The sequence below is a fragment of the Anoplopoma fimbria genome, chromosome 12 (genome assembly GCF_027596085.1).
Source record: "Anoplopoma fimbria isolate UVic2021 breed Golden Eagle Sablefish chromosome 12, Afim_UVic_2022, whole genome shotgun sequence".
Taxonomy (NCBI): Eukaryota; Metazoa; Chordata; class Actinopteri; order Perciformes; family Anoplopomatidae; genus Anoplopoma; species Anoplopoma fimbria.
The window spans coordinates 5,615,530-5,642,501 of record NC_072460.1 but is presented as its reverse complement, the minus strand read 5'-3'; the positions used below and the strand labels follow the sequence as shown (position 1 = coordinate 5,642,501).

Here is a 26,972-nt window from a genome sequence, read left to right as displayed (position 1 = left end):
CAGAAGTGCAAAAGAAGGTGCAGTGCAATGTGCTGGATAAATAACAGTATAAATAAGATAAATAATAATTTAAAAAAAGAAAAATAACAGTATGAGAGTATAAACAGTATGAACAGTAGATATGAGATGCAAGATATATACAGTATATTTGAGTTATTACGTCAGATTAGACCCTCAGGTTGATAAACTGTCGATCTTTTTGGGGGGAAATGACATGTTTCCTAATGATATTTAGCAATATGGAGCCCTGACTGGCCTCCCTGCTCCTCTCCTCTGTGGATGTGTTCTGCTGTCTTTAAGTAACAATGAGGAACAGCAGTTGATTGTTTTTGGTTAATGTTGCTTACTTTTTTCCTCTCAATTGTTCCTTGTATGAAATTTTTGAAAATGGTGAGAAGTAACCGTCACAGGGCCCCGTAGCCTGAGGACAATTCACTGTTCATCGGTGCATCAGTTTATTAGATTCATCGTACTGCTACGATGGAGGACCACCTAGCCAAGTTAGTTTGTGATCATTTGATTAAAACGCACATTTATTTTCCATATAGTGAAATATTGAATGAGTTTAAATTAGATCTTGAATGATCCTTAGTTGTACATTTTACCAAACACATTTGAGATAAACCAAATGACCACAAACCAATTGCCAAAATCTGGTGCCTTTGGGTTCTGGGGAAAGACCAAAACAGGTACAATAACTGAAAATACCTGTGTAATACTAGAACATGTTTGTCTACTATATAATCCACAGATATAGAATTATGGCAAAAAGAGAGAAAAAAATAACTTGGCAGGCATTGTGTGACAAACCTATACTATGAGAAAATGTTATACATTTATTTCATGTATTCTTATTTATTAAAAAAAAGGAACAAACCCACCTATGTAAGCAGTTCTCAAAATTGTTTTTATTTATATTAACCATTTATATGTATCCACAGCAGCATTCTTAACGAGCCCCACATTATATACGCAGTCTATTACAAAGGAGAGGAGGGGTGAGACGGGACAAGTCACGCAAAACAGAAATAATAAAATGAAAAGTTTCTGGGGGAGAGCTGATAATCAACAGGGGCTTGGGTTACAGCCTGTATGAACATGCAGTCATGCACGTTTCAGTTTATACTGAAGCCTTTGACAATTGCATCCACAGGATCGAATACCTAAACGAGTAAAAAAAACAAAAGAATACGCTACAGCAACAGAAGCCAAAGGAAGTTTATAGAGCCACAAAAGACAGAAGCGATGTGCCCTCAATGTAAAAAAAAAAAAATAAAGAAAAAAAGTAGCAGGTCAGCACCCGTCTCATTGTGTTGTCTTTACATCAGTTGCTACAATTCCAATCCAGGTTACAGAATACCCTGCCACAAACAAAACAACCCGGGTAATACCCTCAAAATAATAACAAACAAAAAATGTACACACATTACAACGATCTTTACTCCCCAAACATACTTTAAGAATCGACTGTAGCTTTAGCCAGGGATTAGCAGGTCTGTCAAGGTTAGCAGTGAGCTTTTTAGTCTCCAGACCACAAGGTGTGTTGGTGTGTGGGAGCCCGGCAGCCGCTCCACTGATCTCCTCTTGGGTGGAGGTGGTTGTGGATGAATTGCTGTCTCAGCAGTAATTTATAATGAGCTGCTCACTGGAGCTCAGAGATCACATAAATCCGTTTGCTTCTGTGTGTGTGTGTGTGTGTGTGTGTGTGTGTGTGTGTGTGTGTGTGTGTGTGTGTGTGTGTCACTATGTACACCAAATGAGTATAACTAGCTTATTAAGTGTGTATCAATGGGTAAGTATATTTATGTGAGTATATCAATGGTGTGTGTGTCTAGTTAGTTCACTCCTATGTGCATCTGAAGCTCTTTCACAAGTGAGCGCAGTAGAATTCCTCAAAGACCACCTCCGGATCTTCCAGCTTTGCACCGGTCCCACTCTGATGACTGGTATTAGCGAGCACCAACGTGTCTTTAGCAGAGGAGGAGCTTCCCTGGATCACTAGGCTCTGGGTCCCCTTCGGTTCTCTCCGCCACTAGTCCACCTCCTCCATGTTGCTGTAGGATGGTGCGGCGCACTCTCCTGAGTGGGCAAAGAGGTCGGAGGGGACCTCCTGGGTCAGCGTTGGCGGACCTTCAGGATCCAGGTCGGTCCCAAACAGCGACTGGCTAGAGGCCTGTTTAAAAAATAAACCAGTGTTAACCATAATAACTGTCTCTGGGTTATTCTTCTGGGAGAGTTTCTGTTTGGAGGAAGTGATAAATAACATGCATTAAGACTAGAAACAGATCGAGACTTTATTTCCAAAAGGGTTACAATGAGTTATGTAGATTAGAAAGCAGCACTTAGATGGAGGTATCTAGATACATTATTGCAGGGAAATTTTAATGTTATTCTAAATAAAGCACTTGCAATTATCAATAGCTCAGTGATTCAAAGTACATTACAGAGACCTTAAATCATTTCCTGATTAAATAACAAGTCATTGACATTTCATAGCAGCCTAGACACACCGTTTCATTCTTCAGTCCGTTCCATTTACATTTCAACAAAACCCCGACAGCATTTAAATGTTTAACACAGAGCAGCTTGAGCCGTAAACCCCTTTGAGTGAGTTGGTTCCACTACTACCGTTTGTGTTGGGGACTGTGAGGTTTCACAGTTTAAGAAGCAGTGTATGTTGAGTACAATCTCTATCTTATATCGAACCTTGCATATACCTAAGTCAAGTATACACAGTCTGACGGCGATCTGAGCTTTGCAGAGCATTTAAGGCTAACACAGGTCGCTCTGCTCTGCCAGGAGGATTTCCCTGAGACACACACACACACACATGCAGACACACACTCACTCACTCACACACACACACACACAATCACTGCAGCAGCACAGAAAACAAATGCTCTATAGACAGTTTGGAGGCCCAGGAAATGTTTAAGACCTAAAGTCTGAAGTTGTTTTAACTTGTTTCAAACTGCTGATCAATAAAATCATCCGCAGCATTTATGCCATTAATAAAGAATAGGTCCATTGAGATTGAACAAACATTAGCAAATTATTTGAGCAATATAAAATAATGTTGAAGCTTATGTTTTAGAGCTCCATATCGGTCCATAATCAATAGCTTTCCACTCAAAACAGAGAACCAGGTTAAAACCATTACATTCAGAGGTGGACGGTAATTCCTCAATCAATAACTCTCCTAGTTTAACTCGGCTCTGACAACACGGTATTGACGGTACATCACTCATCTTATTATGTAGGACTTTAAAAATATAGTACAATTTGCTCACAACATTCTATCCTGAGAATTCTAAATCCTCACCTGCACTATGGCTTCGACATGTAACATAAATAGCAACTAAAATCACTGACTTTAACAGGCATTTCAATAAAAACATCATGGAAAATAAAGACAAAAAAACCCCAAACACATTACAGTGAACTGCAGTACATATTGCTCAAAGAGACCATTTAAAAACATGGGGGTGGATGCAGGCAAACAGAAATTTTAAAAAAGGCCCATAAATCACTTTCTGTTCAATTTAAAAGACATAAATAGTCAACAGCAATTGGTCATACACAAAATCTAGAGTTGTCTTTTCTTCATGATGCAACATGATATATATACTCCATTCAGTGTGTAGTCCTAACTATATCACTCTCTCACAAGTGTAGTGCAATAAAAACAAAAGGAGGCCTTTGACAGCGGCTTCATCGTTTCCTTTTGTAATACATCGTCATTTCTCAGATACATTACTGTACAACCTTAGTTTCTTTCGGGGGGGGGATGTCTTGACTAAATTGGCCCATTTATTAGCCTTCCAGAGCTTTCACCCACACCCAGAGTTATGATTTATTTAATTTTGTTAAACTACTGTTTCCAAAGTGAAGAATAATACAGCTCCATGGTGACATACCAGTGTAGGGGATTAAAGGGATAGTTTGCAATATTTGAAGTGGGGTTGTATGAGGTACTTATCTATAGTCTGTGTAGTATCAACAGTAGATGACAGTCAGCATGTCCACAGTTTGAAGAAGCAGACAGAAGTAGCAACGTACTGCTGTGGACAGGAGCAGCAGCTAAACGTAACTGAAGGTGTTCTCCATGCTCCATTCAAAGCCACAGGACTCCTTTGACAACAGTTATTTTACCTCAAAGAGCTCTATAGTTGCCGGTGTAACGCGACCCGATAGGTTAGCTAGATTGTGTTACTGTGTGACTTTCTTTTTTTTAAAGGGTTAGTTCTTATTCAACAAAGTCACACAACAACAAACGAACAGATTGAGGCAGATGTGAATTAACTAACTGTTGTACAAAGTAAAATGACTGTTTATGCCAAAGGAGTCTGGTGGCTTTGACGAGAGCGTAGATGGATACAACGGCTTCAGTTCCCCAACTGATTGGGCTGTAAATATTCTAAATATAATGAACACTTCAACTGGTGGCATACATACGTTTTGCTGCTGCCCACATCCAAAGCAGCACATTGTGTTGCTTCCATGCCCGTGTGTGGTAATACCCCGACTATGGATAAGAACCTCATGCAACCCCTCTTCAAATAAATCAAACTGTAAGATCATATGGGAACTATTTTTTAAAAATGTGACACTAAAAACTGCAAAGTTGTTGGAAAGCACACATATATTGGAAGCAATTCAATTCAATGCATAGACGCAATGAAGTGAATAGTTTACACTCGATGCTGCTGTACCGTGTGCTGGTAGCATCACTCTACTGCAGCTTTAACAGACCTTTTCTCATATTTTTCAGCCACCTCAGTGTCTTCTAATGTGTGATGTAGTGTGTAGGGATGCTACGATACCGATACTTGACCAATTTGTTGCTTTTTTTTCTTTTTTTTCAACGGTTTATGTAGAATTTATCGTTTTAAGAAAAATTCAATACATTTATATCTATGCATTTATCCGTTACATTTTGTTTTACAAAGTTAGGATATCAATGTTTAATTTCAGCCTGATGTTGCCATGCACATAGAAGAATGATCCCAGTCTCTTCCATACAGTGAGGCATAAAGAACACAAAGAACCCTGGTATCGGATCCGTACTCGGTATCGGGACTGAAAAGGTCTGACTGGTGAATCACTAGTAGTGCCCAAAGTATTTTAAAGGGGTGAGTCATGTAAAGTTATTCAAACTCTTCAAGTGTTGTAGGTAGAATCATTGTACTCGCTGAGTTGTTTCTTCCACAAGAGGACAGTTAGGCATTAAAACTTTAACTGCCTCTTCCAGATTTCCCTATCAAACTGACCAACCTCATTCATACTTCTGAATGCTGCGGCCGTTCACACCCGAGTCACTGCTCAGGTCCAGTTGGATTTGTTAAAGAGAGGGTAGACCAAGTTAACAAACAGGGCAAACACAGCCGCCAAAGTGCCCAGAACAAAATAGCGCACATAGTCGTCGTCGGGGAAGTCCGACATCCGCTGCCTGCGGTGCTGTCGCACCGATCCATCCGTTCTGTCGTCTTCCACATGTTGGTTCCTGGACGCTTGACGCCTCCGCGGCGCAGAGCGGAACAGTCCGCGGGGGCCTTCGTCAAGCCCCTCCTCTTCTTCCTCCAGTTCCCGCCATATTAGAGAGGCCTGCGATTGGCGGAAACCGGTGTCAGCTTCTGGGAACAGGCGATGTCTAACAACTGCTATGATCACATTTAGAAACATTCAGCCAGTCTACCCCACAGTTCAGATCAACGGTGACTTGTAACATGCTAATGACATGCCTCCTCTGTTGATAGTTTAGGGACAAAACACACAGTTGAGTTCATGAAAATCTTAGCTGTTCTCCTCAAGCCCTTTCCTGCCAAATCCAATGGTACAATGTAGCTTTTATCCAAACATGCTACACCACCATGATCCATATCAGAAAAAATTGTTAAGGCGTAAGTTGACTGTGTGGAATTAAATACATTAGCTGCAAACTGACAGACTCAGGTCAATATCAGCACGTGACAACCTATGTGATAAAAACATATTTAAAAAAAACACAAAAAAAAAAACTGAACACAGAATTTGTGTGACTTTGGTAGAGATCTCATCTGGTTACAGAAATTAAAGTGCATCTTCAGAGAGACAGAAGTCAGAAAATGGAGACATCCAGAGTGAAAGCGATCATGCTCTGCAATTTGGACTCCATATGGATGAGCAAACGTTGAGGACCTTCCACAGCTCTCTAGCACTCATCAACTGAACAGAAATCCTTACATTCGATTAACGTTGAAGCATTGCACTCCGCTAGAGCGACAAAAAAGGAAATGTCTGAAGACGCTAATGCTGCCTGACAGCTAAGTGTTGTTGAGCTGTTGAGTGAAGGATCTTTCAATTATGAACCCACTGAGCTGCAGTTATTAAACCATCTCACAGCAGGAGCTCCTGTCAAGACTAATTGAATGGTGACACTTAGGCTTCTCTCATAAGACTCGCCAAGTACTGCATATTCCTGATTATGCCTGCTGTAACATTTAGCATCTTCCCAAACCCCATGACAGGTGGGTTTCAACACTTTGGAGTTTTTGTTGCATTCAAGTACATACTTTCATCCGATTAAAATGCACAATGTCTGGTGAAGTATCTGGAATCATTTTTCAACATAGCAGGCACAATCTGACTCTTTATCATGATGAACAAACACATGTGACGGCAAAACTTTACTGGGATGCCTCAAACTATTTCAATTCCATTTGCACAGGTGAGAAAAACTTGCATTGTGTGAACTGCGATGCTGCAGTTTGGTTATTTTCCCGAAACACTTCATACCCAAGCTAATCCGTTTCAGCCTGGACTACACTTCCACTCTTTGCACTAGTACATTATAAAAAAAGCTAGTGTTGCTTTTTAATGACCTGGTAAATTGGATTCTGTTCACCAGAAATGCTGCGAGCAGAACATGATGTTTGTACAGGGTGAAATTATGAAAATTAAAAACGATTATCAGGGATTTACTTCTCACTTAAAGCCTGACAAAAAAATGTGAATGTGAATTAGCCAAGATATTATAACCTTGGATAAAATCTTAACCCTGGCTATTACATCTCAATGTGAAAAGGCCTCCTATGGGTGCAATCCTCTGTGTCTTAGTGTTGTAGCGCCCTCACCTGGCTGGCAGTAGCTCCTGCAGAAGTGGGTGACTCGGCTCCTACGGGTCTGAGGAAGCGCGGGGGCCTCTCCACTGGTGAGTTTCTCCGTCGGTAGAAAAGAACGTAGGCGTAGCGCGTCACTACCTGACTCTCCTCCACCATGGTCACCGTACTGTCATCGAACAGACGCCAGCCTGTGGGACAGGGGGGGCAGGGGGGATGGAGGAGGAAGGGAAGAGAGGTTGGAGACAGGGTGGTTGAAAAATACAAGAAAAACCTGTGTCAGAACTACATATACAGGTGGGAATAAACCTGGCTGACTCACCAACATCACTGCGCTGGCTGTTCTTGTCACTTGGCAGCCGAGCGTAGGCCGTGTAGTGGCCTCCTATCATTCCTCCATAGTGGTTGATGACGGCATATAAATCGTAGATAGGGGGTTGTTGCATCTCCTCCTTCTGGCCAATACAGAACTTACTTAGATCCAGATTCCTACAAGACAGGATTATATAAAGAGATTGTGTTATTATAATTGGGAGGACACGGCGCTGTAGGTACTGCATGAGGGTTTAATGTTTTGCAAGTAAAAAATATCACATCTTTCAACATTACAGGAACAGTGTGTAACATTTGGGGGGGAATAACTGGCAGAAATGGATTACAATATGCAAACTATGTTTTCATCAGTGTAGAATGACCTGAAACTAAGGATCGTGGTGTTTTGTTTTAACTTAGAAAAAGCTATTTATATCCGCCTCTTGCACCGCCATGTTTTTAAAGCAGTCCAGATCAGCCACAGGCTCCAGGGAGAGTCTTTCGTGTTTTTACGTTATCTGAAGGTAGGGATGCGTTCCAAAACCCGGTATTAAAACGGGCCCCGGTGCTAAATAATTAAAGATTGTAGTATTTATAAGCCGTTATCGGTGTTTTCATTAGTACTTTTTAATGTTTTGATGTAAGTAATTATCATGCTGCAGCCTCTTTGTCGGGCTGAGCTCCTCCAACTACACACTGGTGAAGTGAAAAAGGTGAAGTCAAGATAACTCGAGTTGACAGAGTAGCTCCTCCTAAAATCCTAAAGATAACTCTCCCTACCTGCAGGCCACCGTAGTTTCTCCAACACGCTTGGAAAGGGAGGGACTGAGCAAAGGGGTACTTACACAAACCACTAGATGCCACTAAATCATACGCACTGTTCCTTTAAAGTAATTCTAAATAAGTGATGTGGTGCAGATTGATATGGGGCGGAAGGTCGACTTTTTTACTGTGCATTTACCTGACGGGAAAGTCAACCATGTCGTTGATCTTATCTCTCCAGATGAAGCTCCTGAAGGAGAAGCGTTTGAGCTGGATGATCAAAACGTTGGGCAGACGCCACAGCAGCAGTTGCTTGGAGGCCTCTCGGTGCTGCTGGCACTTTGGACAGTACCTAAAAACATACGGACAGGTTCTTTGTCTGCACCAAAACCATTCACAACAAATCATTTTCCACCTCATTCCCAAACAATAAATTGTCGCCTAGTTTAGGTCCTGTTATCTGCAATTCACTTACAACCTTAAGGGCAAAACATAGAACATGAACATATTAAGTTTTTAACCAACCACAGAATAACTTATATTTTATATCTATTATCTTCAAGCTGGAGAAAAATAAGAATATTATTAACTATATGATATATTATATTAATTATCTAATATTGCCAGTGTATTTGGTTTCTTTTAGAGAGGCGTTACTGCTTCTCTGTTCTATATCATTGTATTGTATGAATATCTGAGCTTTGGGTGGACAAAACAAGCAATTTGAAGATGTCCACTAATGGTTTAAGAAGTTATGATGACCTTTCTCAGACCAAGAAAATAATCGGGAGAGTCACTGATTGTTAAATAAAAAAAAGTTAATTTCAGTGGCAATATCAACATGAGTCCAGAGTACAGTTAGTCTTCATTCTTTCAGTTAGTCTCATCCTCATGAGCAACTACCAGCCTGCCTGCTATCAGATGTCACCACAGTCTCCATTTTGGGCTCATTTCCTATAGTTGGTTCATATTTTGTCATCTCACATATCGAGGACTCCTCTGGAGGTCATTTTAGAGGAAAACGAGTTTCTGTATTATTATTTAGAAATTAGCAGAGTCCCAATGCTATCAGTGTTTGGCCATCTGGCCATAAATGTATGAAATTATCTGAAGTTTTAATATATTACAACAAAAATGTTGGTGCGAATGCAACCTTAAAACAGGCAATAAGTAAGAAACCAGAAAGATAAAGACAGGACAGAGAAAATGCTGCATTCTTTTAAATTCTTATCACAAACTAAAGCTCCTTACCATGCCTCCTCTGGTGCCAGCACCTCTGGCTTTGTGAAGAGATTGAGGCACTGCTCCAGGGTGAAGTGTCCTGCTCTGGCTGTCTCACTCAGAGAGCCGGGGTCCTCCTCATACTCCAGCTCCTTGGAGCTCACCAGGACGTACTCCTTCAGACGCTCGTTGTTTTTCCAAACCAGCTCCAGCTTTGTGTCTTCAGGGAGGTCCGCCAGAAGGTCCTCTGCAGAGGGGGAGAGGGAGGGACGGGGAAAAAACAGTGCGTTGTTGTGTTAGACTTCATTTCTTTCCTTTAGTACAATCTTAAAAAACAGTACTGGTGGGACTTTGTGGCACAGTAGTTTGCTACGAAATGTATTAGACATCTGCAGCTGATTCATATTGCTGCTGCTCAAGTCTTCACTAAGATCAAGAAAGTGTACAACATCTAATCAGGTCTGAGGTCTTTACACCGACTTCCTGTTGGGCTAAGAATGGTTTTGAAAATACAACTGTTGGTTTATAAAGCAAGGAGTGTTTTTAATTGTATTTAAAAGTCCTTCTATAATGCCTTTCTTTTGCACTTTGTCTTTTGATGTTTTATGTAAAGCATTTTCAAATTGCCTTGTTGCTGAAACTTGCTGTATTTATAAACTTGACTTACGCACAGCAAAAAAGCTTTTAGCCTACCCAGTTATGAGATAACCTCTCTACATCTTGTTACATAGTGGAATACACTCCAAACTTTTGCCGTTAACATTATTATAGAGTAACATCAGATCAACAACTCTCCGACAGTTAAAGTCTATTAAAAATGTGCTCGCAATTTTGAGCATCGAAAACTGGATGACTAGGAATCCAACTGAATATCAGTGTTTAGGATTATTCTGTCCGTACCTCTCTCATCCAGCCTCTGTTCCTTGTTGTTGGAGTCCAACAGAGCTATGTAGAACTGACTGGCATGACCTGATGCTGATTCACTTGGATGCTGATACCCCGTTACTGCAGCTGCAATGAATAAGGAATTAAGGGATGTAGAGACAAACAATAACCATCAGAAACACTGAAGCATCTGTCCATTAGCAGATATGACATTACCTTCTGGTCGCACTGCCTTCTCACAGGACGTCTCTTTTTCTGCATGAGGGTCCAGAGAACAGCAGGAGGTGGTGGTGGTGGTGGTCGGCTCAGAAAATCCTGAATCTGCAGTTCGCGTGGTGGAGAGTGAGGTCTGGGAGGAGGAGAGGGAATCGGATTCCCCAGAGTGGAGGGCCGAGGCCTGAGCATACTCTTCTTGGGATTCAGGCAGCAGGGAGGGACTCTCCAGCTCCGGATCACCTGCTCCAACAGTACCGCTACCACCCATGGCCTCTTCTCCTGGACCAAGACCCTCAGGGGTGCCTGCTGGCATTGGGGGGAGGTCAACCCGGCACTGGGATGTTTCGGGGGATGTCCTGCCTGACTGGAAAGGAGGCTGGAACACGTTGACGGAAAACCTGCACAGTAGAGAACATACGTAAGAAGGCAGTGCGTGTAAGATGGCCTGATGCAGAAAAATATACCAATGTCTGTTTTCTGTGAGGACTACAGACTTTTTCATACAAACTGCAATGATCTTTACGGAAACACGAATTAGAGACCAATCGTAACGCAGCATGATATACCGAATCTCATGTTTTCAAAGACGATTAACTTGCACGCATGTATAAAATATCAACATAATCAATTGCTGATAGAAGCATTGCTTGAATATTTTTTTTCATGTTGTTATACATGGCACACTTTAAAACAGATATTAATAGAATGAGTTGTGTTTTGGGATTTCCTGTCTTTTAAAATGGAGGTGAAAGAAAAAAACAATCAAGTGTTTCGATATGAAATCAGTGACATTGCTGGCTTCTTTTTTACATCTCACTAGGCACATAATGATAATATGTGTGGGCCATGTTATATTCTAAATGACGATGAACACAGGAGTGTAAATTAGACAGTGTACCTGGAGTAACCTTCTAGTAGCTGGCTGAGACGGGCATAAGAGAGCCGGGACTCCGGGACGCTGACCAGGAAGGGCAGGCCCACATTCTCTGAGTTGGGTCGACACAGACCCTTGTGATGAGGCCAGTGAGTCTTCTGACACACTCTGGGAAGGGAGTTAACATGTTCATAGAAAAGTTAATGGATTTAATTGAAGAATAAAACAACAGATGCCTCAGTGTACATTTAAAAACATCCTCCCCACCCTCCTACAAATTGGTTTCTAACAATCTTCATGTGTAATTTTGAGCAGTGCTGAGACAGCGTTTACTAGAACTCACTGATTGCAGTAGCCCACACGGTAGCAGCGAGTGCAGCGCTTCAGCTTGTCTTCCTCAGACACTGGAGGCTTCAGGCAGGCGGCACACTTTGAGATGGGGATGTTGGGGACCTGGAGTCTCTGTAGGGAAAGCAGAGGGCAAAGAAACCCCTCTTAATATCTGTAAACACTGACTTATTTAATACGCTGTCAAAATGTAAAAATAGGACTTTTGTTTTAAATACCTGTTGCACTCGGAGCAATACCACTCTCTCTTTGGCCATGTCTTTAGAAAGCACCTCAAAGCAGAACAACATGTCAGAGGAGGACACTGTGTCCAAGGAATGGGACGGCAAGAACATGCGGTGGAAGCGGTTCTTCCCCACCTGAGAGGAAACAAACAAGTGCAGATGTGTCCTCAAGTGAGCCGTCTCGAATTGTTTCTGCAAGTGAACAGTGTTCATTGACTACCACCGCTCGTCACTGCTCTAAAGCTATCAGGATTCTACTGAGTTCTACGACTACAAGATGAGTTAGGGCTGTACCGAATGTCGTTGGTATACATTCAAAGCTTCTATTGAGGTTTTCTAATGAAGGTTAAATAAGGTGATTCATCTGATTAAATGAGTCAGTCTTTTTTTAATCAACTTCCTTTTATGAATATGCCTCGTCACTGCTAGCCTCCCTTTGTGTGGGCGAGCAGGAGAGCAACCACTTTTTTGACTGCAGTGAAAAGGTTAAACACTAATGAATATGGATTAAAGCTGAATAATTAGGTTATATTAAAACATGTTGTGAATTTTGGAAATGATTACATCTATCATTTCTCAATGATTTTTGACCTTTGAACCTACAGAACGGTCGGGAGTTATTGGACAGGTTTGGATCACACTCGTCAGAAACAGTCCTACGGAATTTAATTCTACAAATATTATTATACTACTAACTACTAGGACTGTTTGTAGCCGGTACAGACAACTTCATCTTCACTTCATCCGTCTCTCCTCTGCTCCGGTCCGTCTGTGGTGGCTAAGCCTCACACTCAATGAAACACGAGAGCAGAGGATATTAATGACCGTGTGACAATTTCGCGGCAGCGGTCATTATTGTGCAACTGCAGAATGAAGCACTGACCAGTGTAGCCTGATCTTTATCTCCAACTATGCATAAACATCTAATTCAAATAGAATGAAGTTGATTTAGAATCTGAATGTCAACATTAGGAATAAAGCCTCAAAGCTTAGAACTATTCAGAACTGCGTCTATAATGAATACAGGGAACATGTGAAACTTTTAAGAAATCTCTGTCAGAGAAAGAAATCCTGACAAACCTCTGCCAGTCTGAGGTTCTCTGGTTTGACCCTGACATTCCTGGAGATGGATTCGAGGACTTCAGCGGTGCTTGAGTTCTCCTTGCTCACACTCACTAGAAACTGAGACATACATATACATAAAGCTTTAAAGTGGGTCACATTGAAGATATCTTTACATTTTCTCAAAACAAAGCAAAGCCACATTTCTGCATTACATCGTTGATTGACACTGTGAGTAGTTTAACTGTTTAGGTGGAGACTGGTTGCTTCATCTTACCTTGATGGGTTTTTTATGAGGCTCCTTGGCGAAGTAGAAAACTGAGAGCACCTTTTGTTTCTGGGGCAAGGGCACGGGCAGGTAGAGGAAAGGGTCAAAGGTGATCGACACCTGAAGAAGAGTGAGAAGAAAGGTGAAGGTTAGACTAAGTAGGTTAGTCATGACCTAAACAACGCAAACATTTAAAATTTTGTGTAAAGTTGTTTTGTGCGTGTTACCTTGGAGCACGTGGGGCAGACAAGCTTGGATTTGAACTGGCCTTGGAAGAGGTCCACTATAAAGGAATCATTTCTCATCTTGTGCCTCTGCCATGCCTCCTCAGCCACCACCTGCACCGACAGACAAAACACATCATAAGGCCAGGGCTTGACTGCACTGTAGGAGGAGCGGAAGTTTGTTATTTCAATAAAAGAAAATCCCCGTTAGAAAAACACCCACCTCATCGAGCCGCCCGTCAGAGTCAACCGTCTCCGTGTAAGGTTTATTCTGGATGCGGTTCAAGTCCTCGTGGAGCCCGTCTAGCAAGAAAGCCATGAACTCCTGGGCATCGTGCTGGGCGTAACCTGTAAACTGACTGGCTTTACTGGCCACAATTGCCTGTAAGGTTGCAAACAAACGACAAAGAAGGGAGATTAAACATTCGGGAAAAATTTACAATTGTGATCCATGCAGTCAAAGGCTGCAGAGAAATCTCCAGGTGCTTGTTTTATACCTTGAGTTTAGAGGGTTGGAAGGCATGATGTGTTCCTTTCCAAAGGGCCCTGAGCAGCACAGCAAAGCCAATGGCGAGCCTGCCTCCTGTGCCCAGCGGATTATTGCAGTTGATTTCTGCCTCGAAAGCTCGATCTGCAGGGGCACAGAAACATCCATGAGATAATGGCGCCAGACATCACATCAGTCACTGGGAGCTTAAATCCGACAAGCATGGACACATGGAAAATCTTATTTATTATTCATTTATATTAAATATTTTTTGTCGTTGTATAATGTTTTTTTTAACCTACAATGGCCCTAATACACTGTCTTACCAGTGACCTAGATCTGGCAGCAATTATTGAAATGTTTTAAATGCTTCCACATCAGTTGTGTGGGTATGTTCAGATAAACTACAGAAAGTTACAGAGACCTCATTCAACAACTTTAAAAAAAATATAAAAAAATCAGAATGGCATTACAATGTAACCTGGACTAATTTGAATTTATTGATGATATAGGTCTGACCCAAACAAATTAGACCCTATTTACCATGAAAGTAATCCCTGAGTTCTCTGGTGTTGGACAGGGATTGGATGACACTGTTCATGAAGCAGGTGTTTCCAAGGTTCACCAATCCTGTAAAACCAGGCAGGCACACCTTCTTCTCCTCCTCTTCCTCATGGCGCTCGTTGCTGGCAGGTGGTGCATGGGTCATGGGCTGCACCATACAAGTCGGTTTAGGCTGAGAAAGGAAAGATGTACACACATGCACATCAATTCTACTAATTACAACAATTCAGTTTTGGATCTCTTGTTATTGGCCTACATTGCAATATTGATCTTATTTAAATTTGCTTTGTTACACAACTATCCAAACGGTTGATATTGTCTATATCTCTTCTGCTATGTTGCCAGACAGACCAGCGTACTTTCCTTTGCCTCATCTCTTCAGTTTGGTGGTTATTAATCTTTCTGCTCACCGCGGTAACGGTGGGCTCTGGCTTTGTGATAGCAACATGCTCAGAGACAGTCCGAGGAGCCACAGTATCCAGACCGCCATCCTCCACTCTGGTTGAGGCCTTAGGGGGCTTGGGTTTCTCCTCCCCGACCCTCGGAGACTCATCCTTGGCTGGCAGGCTGTGCTGGCTGCTGCCTGGCTGGCTCTTTTCCATGCAGGAAGGGCTGGAGGGCACAGCGACCTTGGCGCCACCCACTGCACCTTAAACAGAGGAGAATGGGGCTTGTGTATAGAAGATGAAGGTCTACAACACGTAAGTGGATAGCACCGGACAGGAATATTTGTAAACTGTATAACAAAGAATGTTAGGCCTTTTCATAGGCATACTTTTGAAAAACTACTTTCCCATTATTTGAAATCTTATCATAGAATTAAAGCCACTACCAATCATTATTGTTTACTTGATATAACAGTGGTGACACATCACAATGTCAAACGACTTCACACTCAACACCTTTGGTCCTGAGCAATAAACCAGCCATTACATAGTTGCATCAGTCACCCAAAACCGCAGCTACTCGTGGTCAGAGACACCAGTGGAATAATCCATGGGAAAAAACAACAGGGGCAGACTTTGCTGGGCCCCCAAACTAAAAGGGCCCACACAGCTATAGATTTCTTAAGATGTTTAGATATGTAAAATATTCAATCATGTTACTATTCTAACTAATTTTACCCTGAAATAACTTAATAAAGGCCACAAAAGCACATACAAAAATAAGAAACTCATCTAGTACTTTCTGTGTACTTCTACTTAAGAGGAAAATATTGTAGTATTACATTTACTTAATAGAGAAATGTTACCCGTTAATTTCCAGAGGGAAATATTATTCAAAAAATATAACATATAGTATTTTAATAATAATATTAAAATACATATCTATACATAAACTATAACCAATATTAATATATTCTAGGAAATTTTATTATCCATATATTTTGAATTAAATGTTGCTACTACATATATCTTTACATGTCCAGCTGACCTGTGTGTACCAATTGGACACTCTCTATTTTTGGGGGAATTAGAAGCCAACTACACTTCCAAGAAACTTATTGGAAAGCAGTTTGAAACTGTCGCTTAAATCTTCTGTATTCCCATTTGGAACCATTCCATGGGCTCTCAAGGGCACCCAGCGTTGGGTGTCACACAGTCTGCAGGCCACATAAGGCTAGCAGGATAGACTGAGGCCCTATCTACTTACTAGCTTAAGTTACAGAGTTCAAATTCCTGTCGGTGAGAGCTACCCTAAAGAACAGGGTTCGCATACAGTAAAAACACGCATATATAAATAACGAAAAACCATGTATGACTTCTTATGCAAACAAAGGTATACAGGCCACCTGCCTGTATGAGAAAAACAAGTCAACATAGATATAAAACCTACTCTTTAAATCCTACTTTAAGTAAATTGTTTAAAGATTTGATTTTGACATTGATTTTCAGATCACGGGATTTCAAATTTGTGTAGTAAGTGGTTGCCGTTACCAACAACAAGAGAATAAAATTTCACCACACTTGCGACATCATAAAAAATATATAACCCCATAGTGTTAGAAGCCTGGCATCAGACCTTGTGGGGCGGGGGCCTCCAGGCCCCCCCAGCGCTGGCTGTGCCTCTTCTTCAGGGTGATGTCCAGTCGAGACGGGGTGAAGGAGTAGCTGCACTGCTCAGGCTGGATCAGGTTCCTAAGGCACGGGAGAGAGAGAGGGAGAGAGAGAGATGGAAAGGGTCAGAGTTGAAACCGCTAAGGTTGAGGTTGATTTTTTTATTCTAACATTCTGAATGATTTAAAAGACATTAAAACATCTCAATTGAACCTTCGCCCCCTGACGCTACACAGCCCACACTGTCACTAACCTCACTGCCTGTATAAATATCATCTCATTTTCGGGATAAAACAAAAAGGGACATCAGAGAGAAACGGACAGAAGGGTCTCCAATATGCGTTTGAAGGATAAAAAAAAACAAAAAAAAAACACATGACTGACAACAGTGACTGCAACAATTACCTGAGTTTGACTTGCCACTTGAATACTGTGTTTGGTCCACAGTCTGAATGAAGCCTCAGAAGGTTAGTATCACTGTGAAAGGATGACAAAGAAAGATCATTAGCTGGTTGTTGTTTAAAGACAATTGAAGCATTCCCAAATGGCATAACCATCCCTTTGATGGTAGCATATTTCCATTTGCTACCTTGTCTGAAAGATGAGGGTGAAGTCCTGTTCCCTGAAGATGACCCTGGCCGTGTCCCTGCAGATCCCCTTCATGTAAACATTAACCACCATCAGGTCAGTGCCCTTCTCGTACGAATCATTCTTCACAGATTGCAAGTTAACCATCGGCTCTGGGACTGCGGGGAGTAAAGAACAATAGACTCATATTGAATTGCTGAAAAATAAAGAGCAACAAACCTGACTGTATACATACAATACCTTGTTTTTGCTACATTGATTTACATCCATTGTTTATACTGAATTGATTTAAAGATCAATTGTAAGAACCCCTGTATTCCCAGAACCTTCTGAACTAACCTTCCTGTTGTTGTATTTCCAGAGAAGGCTCCTCCTTCGACTGGTCCCGCTTCTCCTCCCCGTCACAGCTGCCCTGCCTCTGGGTGAGACCGGGTGACTGGCCTCTTATGGCAGCCACGCCAACAGCTGGCATCGAACACGCCTCTCTTGATTCAAGCTGCTGGCAGATGGGAGTATCCAGCTCCGCTTCCTGCTCAATCGGCTTAGTCTCTGGCTTTGAGTCAGTTCGATCTCCCTGCGTTTCTGGAGAAGCGGCGGAGGCCACTTCGTCGTTGAAGCTGACAGGTTCCAGGCAGACGCTGGCGCTGACTGGAGCTGCTGGTTGGCCATCGCTGCCATGTGCTGTTGCTCCACACCCGTCTGACGACTGGTTTGGCTTGTCTGCCACCTGAATCAGAGAAGCACCAGGAAATAAACCACAAATCCTACAGAACACAATTCACGCTCTCTAAGTCCTTGAAGGCACTGGAGACCAAGTAAATATCTAGGAACAAGGAATTCTTCATCTGCGGTAGAGCTTCAACGAGTGGTGTAACGGATCATCAACTCTGGTTCGGATTGTATAACGGATCAGTCACGGATCGGATCAGCACAAAAGGGAGTAAATATAACCTTTAAGAGATCCCTGATCACGTTTTATTGCCACAAATGACTAACTGCCGATCTTCGCTGATCTATATTGTTGTTTGATTATGGCAGCTGGTCTAAAAGGCTCCTGACTCATTTATTGGGCCTATCCCAAAAATCCAACCTTCAAAAATTCTAAATGTTATCCTTTTACTCTACCTATAGTGTTTTTCCCTCATCAAAAATGACAATTCAAAAGTAAATGAAATAAAAGATTTTAAAATGTTTTGTCATTAGTAGCTTTATGTATTGTAAGCTGCTTAGAGGTAGTGTAAACAGCTCATAATCTATCTCTAATATCTATTTTTGGAAAATCCATACAACTGGATTTATTCAAGTTTCTCACCAACAACTATATTTTACGAGATTATATGTGAACACATCATGAAAATGTTATAATTTACCTTTGCCCAATACTAATTTTTACTGAACAGAGCCAATTTAAACACAGAGGAATTGTTTACATGTAACATTATCAGAGATCGGCAACTAGAAAACATAAATGCCAATGACCTGATTGCATATTTTACTGAATAGCGAAGGACAACGTCAGTAAAACTTTATTTCACACTGTGATGGTTAACGTTAAGCTTTGTAATTAATCAGCGGTACACGTGCGTGCCAAACCACAAGGGGGGGTTCCATGCGGATCACGGATGGGCCGGGGTCCGTTACACCACTTGTCTCAACAACTCCATTCCTCACTGTCATTGCTGCAATTATCAAGAGGACAGCTGACAACTTCATTTCAGTTTCGACCGATGCAATGTACTGTATAAATATCAGTCAGTTCATTCTTCCATGAGAGCTGAACCATCTGTAAAGTTGACTTTTTTTGACACCAGATGCTGTAAAGACACCTTACTACACTACAGACACTATACACAGAACCGTTATCTCATCTGGTTCACTCCTCTTCATCACGCGAGCTGTTGTGTGAACAAACTGTAAATAGCATCGAGTTCATTTTCAGAAGCTGTGTTTGTAATAATAATAAATAAATAATAAATGTTTAAGAAAATGAGTCTCTTCCAAGCTCTTGACAAGGCAGAGCCCAGACAGTCCAGATGGTGTTATTGGCTGTAATCTGATTTCTATTAACTAAACTACAGTCCTGAAGTTTTGGTCTACGTGGTTTGAAATAAGATGTGATGCCAATATACAATAATCAAACATCAATAATATTCAATTATAATTAAGAAACTCAAAAAATGGCTTCATGACCAGTCAAATTGTAAGGTGATACTGGTGTATATTGGTTTAGGACAGAACAAAATGAAACAGGGGTTTTCTCACACTTGTGAGTCTGGATATCTTTGCATTTTCGAGTCAATTGGTCACAAAAATAAATCATTGAGTTGCAGAATATTACTGTTGACAGCTCTGCACGCCAGATGCTAAAGCCAACGTTAGCCTCGCAGACTTCTCTATGTTTTTAATGTTTGAGAACTATATGGTGCACTGTATGGTGGCACATTACAGCATGGCTATTATTCAGGCACAAATATTCAGTGGCCATATCCAAAATTGAAACAAAAAAATGCTAACTATTAATAATTAAGTACAGCTGAAGTGCTCATATAAGCGACAAAGATAACACAACTATCCTCACCTGAGTTTTGTTGGTTTGGCTGCCAGCAGCAACAGCAGCTCCTAGTTTCTGTTCCTTGACGCTGCCTAGTCTCTCTTCTCTGTTGTCTCCATCTCTGCGTTGTGTCTGCGGGCTCCGACCAGCGGGCAGGTGTGTGTGTGGAGCTTTAACACCGGCTGTGGACTTGACAGAATGCTTGTCCCTGTCAGCCGGTGACGTGGCCTCCTTGGTGGTTGTGGGCGGCTGTCCAATGGTGCGCTTGGCACTGGGTTCCTGAGGCTCGCCTTGCGTGACTCGAACAGGCTTGCTGGTGGTGGTTGAGCCGTCTCCAGCTCCACATTTAACCCCTACGGAGCCTGTGGAGGCCTTGTCACACGCTGGTTTGTTTTTCAGGCCGCGCTTGACACCCCGATCGGCTTTGCCGCCACTGCGTTTTGCCTCGCTGGGTGCAGGTGGGGAGGGGGGCTGGGGCTTTTGCTGCGAGGAGGTCAGTTTGGGTTTCTCTAATGACTCCAAGGCAACAGGCTTCATCTCAGGCTCTTTGTCCTTTTTGGTCTCTGTAGGTACTACCTCCTTCTCCTTCTTGTTGGACTGAAGCAGAGAATACAGAGGCAAAAACATTTGAATATTTAATGAAAAGCAGACTGAGCTGAAGATGGCATTTACAGCGGGAATGCCACTAAGGTGTCACTCATAACTAACTTTGGTCACATTTTCATGAAACACTAAATATTATGACAAAATGCTACATGTACCAGTGCAGATAAAAATACAAATCCACTCCTGGAAGTACCACAAAAAACCCCCCCATCTTATCTTAGTTGACTCACCTTAAGCGAAGGCCAGATGTGAAAGGGAATCTTCTTGTGCATGATGACATGCAGGAAGCCTCCCTTCTCCTTGTACTGCACTCTGCTACATGAAGCCTCTATTTCCTCCTGCAACTGGCAGCTCCACTCGCGTCCATCTGAAAAATGAAAACATATATACACAGGTGTTATTAGAGCAGAACGGGACTCGACAGTAAAGACAAAATATACGAGTCAACGTGCAGTATATCTAAATTAAAACCTGCGGCAAACTCTGGCAGACAGGTTCAAAGTTCAACAAGGCCTAACCCCAACCCAAATGTGCCTGTTCTTCTTTTGTGGCAGAGAGATATAGATATATACACACCATAGTAGTTTGTTTTTATGTTACATGCTTTACGATGACTTACCTGGGAAGCACACATGGCAGTGTGTATCAGTGAAGGTTGTGTTGATATCCTCTATCCTCAGCACCCCCTCCCCACAGCGCAGTCTGACAGTCACTTCATTGACATTCTGCTTCCAGTCCACAAACACATCTGAAAAACACAAAGGAACGGACAGTCGCATAAATGTTAAACCGGAGAAGGAACTTGTATATTTGTGAAAAAAACAAAAAAAAAAAACTCTTCCCTTTTCCATCCTTATCATTACAATGCATTCAAAAATATTAGTCACAGGCCTCAGCCAAAATGGTTCTCCATTGCATAAAATCTAATATTAGATAAAGCAGTCAATTGCATTTGGCAAATGTGGACATTGAGAATAAAAATTTAAAAACACAAGCACAACCGCAAAATTCCAAACCAACTTTAGAAGTAACCGCTGGTGAACATAGTGTATCTCTACTTCCCTGAGAGAATATAGACACACACATTGAATTGCACCTGCTGGCAAATTCACACAGCATACCATCTCACTCATGTGCTCAAGTGGGTCAGGCCGGGGGGGTTCAGGCACAGACTGTAACAGTATGTGACAGCACAGTGAACTCGGAGACCACAGATGGGACATCTAAAATCGTCTGTGCCACACAAACTGCATACCAAGCAAAACGACGGCGTTAAAGCAAATGATCGACTTATTTAGGAAACACGCCACCGAGCCATACACACAAGGTAGAATGGAAGAGAGGAAACTTTGGCAAAATATGGCAAAAGTAAAACAAACACGTACCATTTTTCATGGTGACCTCAAAGTCGAAGCAGTGAATGAAAAAAAAAAGATCTCATCCCAGAAATACAGTGAGCACCAGTTTCCCTGCTGGCAAATAAGTCATGTATAGATCTTACATACACTCCTACTTCGATTTAGTCTTCAACAACTAGCGAGCCTCGACCGAGGGCGTCGACTACTTCACTCTCTCGACCCCTCTCTCACACTTAATCGTTCTAGAAAGGTCAACAGCAACACCCAATCCCTTCCAGCTGGTGACAGAAGCATTTCTAGTGGAGCTACACCACAGTGTACTCTCATGGTTAGGTTAAACGCCACACTGACATTCATAATATGATAACAGCATAAATGCAATGGACCTTTTTATAGGTTAACATAATCGATGCTACTACAATGGACTTGCTGTTGCTATCTGCACCTGAAGGTAAAATAATAAAAATGAGGATAAGAAATATAACTGCATCTCAATTAAAAATACAGTGCTCTATAAAGCCCTACACAATAACATTTCCTTGTGTCTCTAGTCAGCCTCATCAATTACACTTCAAAAGTACCACAGCCTTTCAGATGAATAATAATACCTGTATATTTCCATTGATATTCGAAGACAATAATGATCTGGAAATCCTGATAACGTTATATCTATATATATATATATTAAAAAAGAAAAAAAATATTTTCATATACAAGATATAAACAATCCTGATTCCAATGCTTTGTCAAATCTTCAATAAAAAAAGCTCATAAAATAAAATAAAATAAAAGACCAGCATACAAGCTGAGCTCGTCAGTGCGCGTTGGTGGGCAAACTTTGTAACGGTGACACTTTTGACTTATAACCCATTTCTGTTCTGCAATTTCTTGTTACTTATTGGGTGAAATGCAAATACCAATATATCTGCATGACCAAAACCTGCAGATATATCGCTCTGGGTGATTAATTAGCCTGGCGCTTATTCCTGGACGATTGGGGAATTTGCCAAAACGTGGATGCGATCTATGAAATCAGGGGTTATCCTAAAGCTAAGCCTAATGAAAAGTATGACATCATGTTTAGGTTTCATTTACAGGCACACTGGAGCTTCTCAGTCAGTAGACACCTACAGCTAAATTTAAAAGACTGTATTTGTTGAGTGCTTTGTTTTATAACTCAGGGGTGCAAACTCATCAGGGATGAAAAAGGTGACAAGGATCCGAACCCCCTAGGGGGGTCCGGGGCATGCTTGAGAAACGAACAAGCTTGAGAAAAAGATTAGATTCATGACAGCTTGCGTTGCGTTCGCAGATTACTTGGATTACTTGGATATAAAAATGGATTTCATAGGGCCTTATGTTAGTTCTGGCAGGTATTGAAGAAGACAGACTAGAGAGAGGTAGAGAAAGACAGAGTAAGGACATTCTCATGACTTTGACAAACCAGATAAAGTCTCCCAGATAAGGGGCTGACACTCTCAGCTAAAAATACAGCACTTCAGCATGACCAGAATATAAATAACAAACATAAACAGCATAATGAGGCATACTGTTGATAAACCCCAAACAAAGTGCCAGCTAAATAACGTGTATCCACTAGCAATACATAGCATCAACCAATCCAAACACAACAAGCCTATTCTATTCTTCTCATGTTCCTTTGTTCACTTCTTAACTGGCCTGGTCTATTGTTTGTTCATAATGCCTTCTTGTGATATTCAGAAAGGGAATACAGAAAACATACAGCAAATCCATCATGATGGAGCCTCTATAAAATAATGTATAGATCCAATATCAAGTATCCATACTGGAACTACTCCTGGTTTATTATCAAGTGCCCTATCAGCTATGTGCTGACATCAACATAAGATCAATTACTTAAGCCTTAAATTTGGCCGCTGACCTTTTTATATTACTACACATTTAAGCAGCACTTGGAATAAATGTCAGTTCAAGAAATATAAACACAAAGTGTTAGATACACAACTTTCCAGCATTACCTAACAGTCAGTAAACTGATCTGTGCTTTACTTTAAGTATTAAAACACTATGGTTAACTTAACAACCCTGGATTAGTGTTCAGTATTGGCAGATCCTCCTCATTTATTAAACCAGTTATGTGGCAGAATAATTTAGGGAGCACAGCTTTGCATTGTTTGAGTGACTTGTATCTTCACTGACTTTATACTTGTATGAGATAGGGTTGTGAATTAGCATGGCTCTTTGGTCAAGGGCTTATGGGGAATGTGGTATTCCTTTCATCAGCATTTCTACCTCTAGGGATGAACCCGTCAGGCGTATCCATCACATGAATGCTATTTCAATATTTCAATGATTCCTGTGTTTGTTTTTCTTTTGAACACCTACAAGGATCAGCAAGGAGATTTCTCCTACTTAAGGAACACAACTCAGAGAATATACAAAGATAGATACCTGGAGCAAAGGGAAAACACAAATCTAATTATGCTGAATAATTTAACAATAAATACATCACTGGTCAAGCATGACAACCAACATTTCCCTTTATTTTTATACTCAACAAAAAAAGAAGATTTGTTCTTTATAATTTACAGCTGTAAAGATATTCCCTGTATCTTTAAAAACAACACAGGAGGGTTTCCTGAGTACTACCACTAGAAGTGTAGGTAGAAACCACAAAAAGGTTCTTTATGTCAAATGTTTTGTGTGTGTAGGAAGCAGTCATCCACATCAACATGTGCATGTTAATTTGCAGACAGAAAAAAATACTTCCACTGAGACACACACACACCACAATAAATGGAAAGTACAATATGTACAGAATGTTCAGCTCATACAAAAGGCCTTCAGGCAGAGGTATGAACTGCAACAAAGGAATTCAATTAACAGCAAAAGGACAACATTGCCACTACATAAGAGGCTTTTTATTATAGAATGGTGACGACACCTGAAATAAAATAAAAACAATGTTGGCTTGTCCAGGCAGGGCAACTCCTGAGTGATGTTTTATGCGTTATGTGTCATACAATCACATACAACAATGTAAAAGCACAACAACGGTGAGAATAAATTCAGAGTCTGTATAACAAATTCAAAACAATACTACATGTGTAAAATGTACACACAAATGTAATGTGACAATGCCTGGTTTGCTATGCTATATGCGATTGCATGTGAAGAGCAATAAATCAGGTTATTCCTCAAGCAGGTAACTAGTACTAGCTGTTGCTGGTCAAACGGTGAGGATAAAAAAAAAATGTTTAATAAAAGGTGCCCTGTTGAGTTTTCAAAAAAAAAAAGTGATTTTTGCATTCAGTGTTTCTCACCCAAAATCATTGTAAGTTTTTTCAAGAAAGTGTTAAATCCATTTCCTTCCTAAAGTCTATTCCTTCCTCCTTGCCTTTTGTTGACCAGTGGAAAAGCATGCCACTGGCAGAGGGTGTTAATGGGGTCGCCTGCATGCCTGTGCATGTTATAAGCAACCTTACGTTTTACCCACTCTGGAAAACAATGCTACATAGCACTACTACTGGTCATGCACTTGATATTTTGACCACTTTGTATGGTGCACAACACTTTTCCGCCATTAGTTTCTCGCTCATCCTAGTGAATATAAACTACACACATTGTGCATTGTTGACATCAAACTAACTTGCACAACACCTTTAGTCCTACTCACCTTTCTTGACTTCTGCTATAACCCCGTCCACTGCTGCAGCGGCTGCCCTCTTGGCTTCTCTGCTCTCCTGGTTGGCCCTGTCCTTCTGCTTCTTCTTACTGGTACTCGAGGCCAGGTCCGAGCTGTTGTCCCTGCCGCTGGCCCCTTTTTGCTGAGCCCCTCCGCGACGGCCCACTGCCTCGCCGCTTCCACCGCTGCTGGCCATCTTCGGGCACTTGGCACTGACAGGCCGCCCGTCGCCCGAATCACTACCGCTGCTGGGGTCTGGATCTGAGGTGTGCCTCTTCCTGCCTGGCCCAGCTATCTTGGCGATGATACTGGTCTGAACTCTCCCAGAATAGAATCAGGAAAGCTGGTTAGGGATGGGGGACCTGAGGCAAAAAGGACATAAGAGACATTTAACAGTCAAATGGAGAAACAACAACAAGTAGTAATGTCCATTATTGTCTGACATCAATATGTGGTATTTGTAAAGTCTATATAACTTATGACAATCTGCCTGTACTGTGTTTGTATCTCTCTCTCTCTCACACACACACACACACACACACACACACACACACACACACACACACACACACACACACACACACACACACACACACACACACAGAGGAAGGGAGACTGCTTCACTATTTAAAACTACTCTGAGGCACATTTCATATAACTACAACCATGCTGAAGGAGACATGGACATGGTGTCTTACACACACACACACACACACACACACACACACACACACACACACACACACATTTATATAATCCCATCACGTCAGCCCGACATTGGGACTTCTTGCCTCGTTTCCTTAGCATAGCACCATCGAGCTGCTAACGTGGACAGTCCATTGACAAACAAAGGACACCAGCTCCATCAGCCATCTTACACGGGCGGTGCTAGCTGGCTCAACACCGCAGCTCTCCGTCTCTGGAGGAGTTATCTCGGTCTCGCTGGTGGGGTTAGCCAAGCCGACTGCAGAGGTTCGCTTGTTTCACCTCACACGTGTTGCGGGCCGTCACGTGCCTGTCCGTGTTTGTCGCACGTGTGCGGGGACACAGTGACGCCACGGTGATTAAAGTGAACGAGCCGCCTTAGCTCCACTGACAACATATCATCAGACAATCACGTTACCGCTCCCCGCAGCAGGCGTCCGACCCTCTGAGCGGCGCGGCGCCGGTGGCACAACCAAGCGCTCCTCCTCTCCTGGAGAAGCTAACGTCATTAGCACGAAGCTAACGCTAGCGGACACGAGTAACGTCATCTGTTTCGCACTAAAACAACATGTCACCCCTGACACACACACACCCCCCCCCCGCCTTCGTGTCGTCGTGATAACGGGAGACTTACGGGGCTTCTCTCCGGTTCCGCTCCTGCCGCACAAAGGCCGGCTGCTCCGCGGGCCTCCAAACACCCCCGCAGTCCACGGCTTCTGGGATATTCTCTCCTTTATCCTGGACCCATGTTCTGGTGACTATTGAGCTCGGACGACCAGGCGGACTGCGGCGGTGCGGGACGCGGTGCGGCGTGCTGGTGTCATCCGGCCTCCGCGGTGGTTCCTACTTTGTTTGGAACAAATTACGCCGCCGAACGTGAAGCGAGTGCGCGCATA

The 26,972-nt window shown here is 42.0% G+C and overlaps 1 protein-coding gene across 4 annotated transcripts; it reads right to left on the bottom strand.

Moving 5' to 3' along the window:
- Positions 1-895: 895 nt before the first annotated feature.
- usp19 (ubiquitin specific peptidase 19) lies at positions 896-26,972 on the bottom strand. 4 transcript variants are annotated; one of them, XM_054610047.1, is made up of 26 exons: positions 26,711-26,972; positions 25,363-25,733; positions 20,966-21,094; positions 20,577-20,713; positions 19,768-20,337; positions 17,529-17,916; positions 17,191-17,347; positions 17,007-17,078; positions 16,567-16,682; positions 14,955-15,193; positions 14,524-14,716; positions 13,991-14,124; positions 13,717-13,875; positions 13,497-13,607; positions 13,279-13,389; positions 13,020-13,121; positions 11,934-12,074; positions 11,711-11,829; positions 11,392-11,535; positions 10,494-10,891; positions 10,293-10,403; positions 9,423-9,639; positions 8,371-8,523; positions 7,420-7,586; positions 7,113-7,288; positions 896-2,173 (listed from the first exon to the last, which is right to left on the bottom strand). In XM_054610047.1, the coding sequence occupies exons 2-26, from the start codon at positions 25,565-25,567 to the stop codon at positions 2,033-2,035; spliced, it is 4,590 nt and encodes a 1,529-aa protein (XP_054466022.1). In that variant the 5' UTR covers positions 25,568-25,733; positions 26,711-26,972; the 3' UTR covers positions 896-2,032. The 4 variants fall into 4 exon arrangements, with proteins under 4 accessions (XP_054466022.1, XP_054466023.1, XP_054466020.1 ...); XM_054610048.1 differs by having other exon boundaries at positions 14,955-15,187; XM_054610045.1 differs by lacking the exon at positions 896-2,173 and adding an exon at positions 2,198-5,604.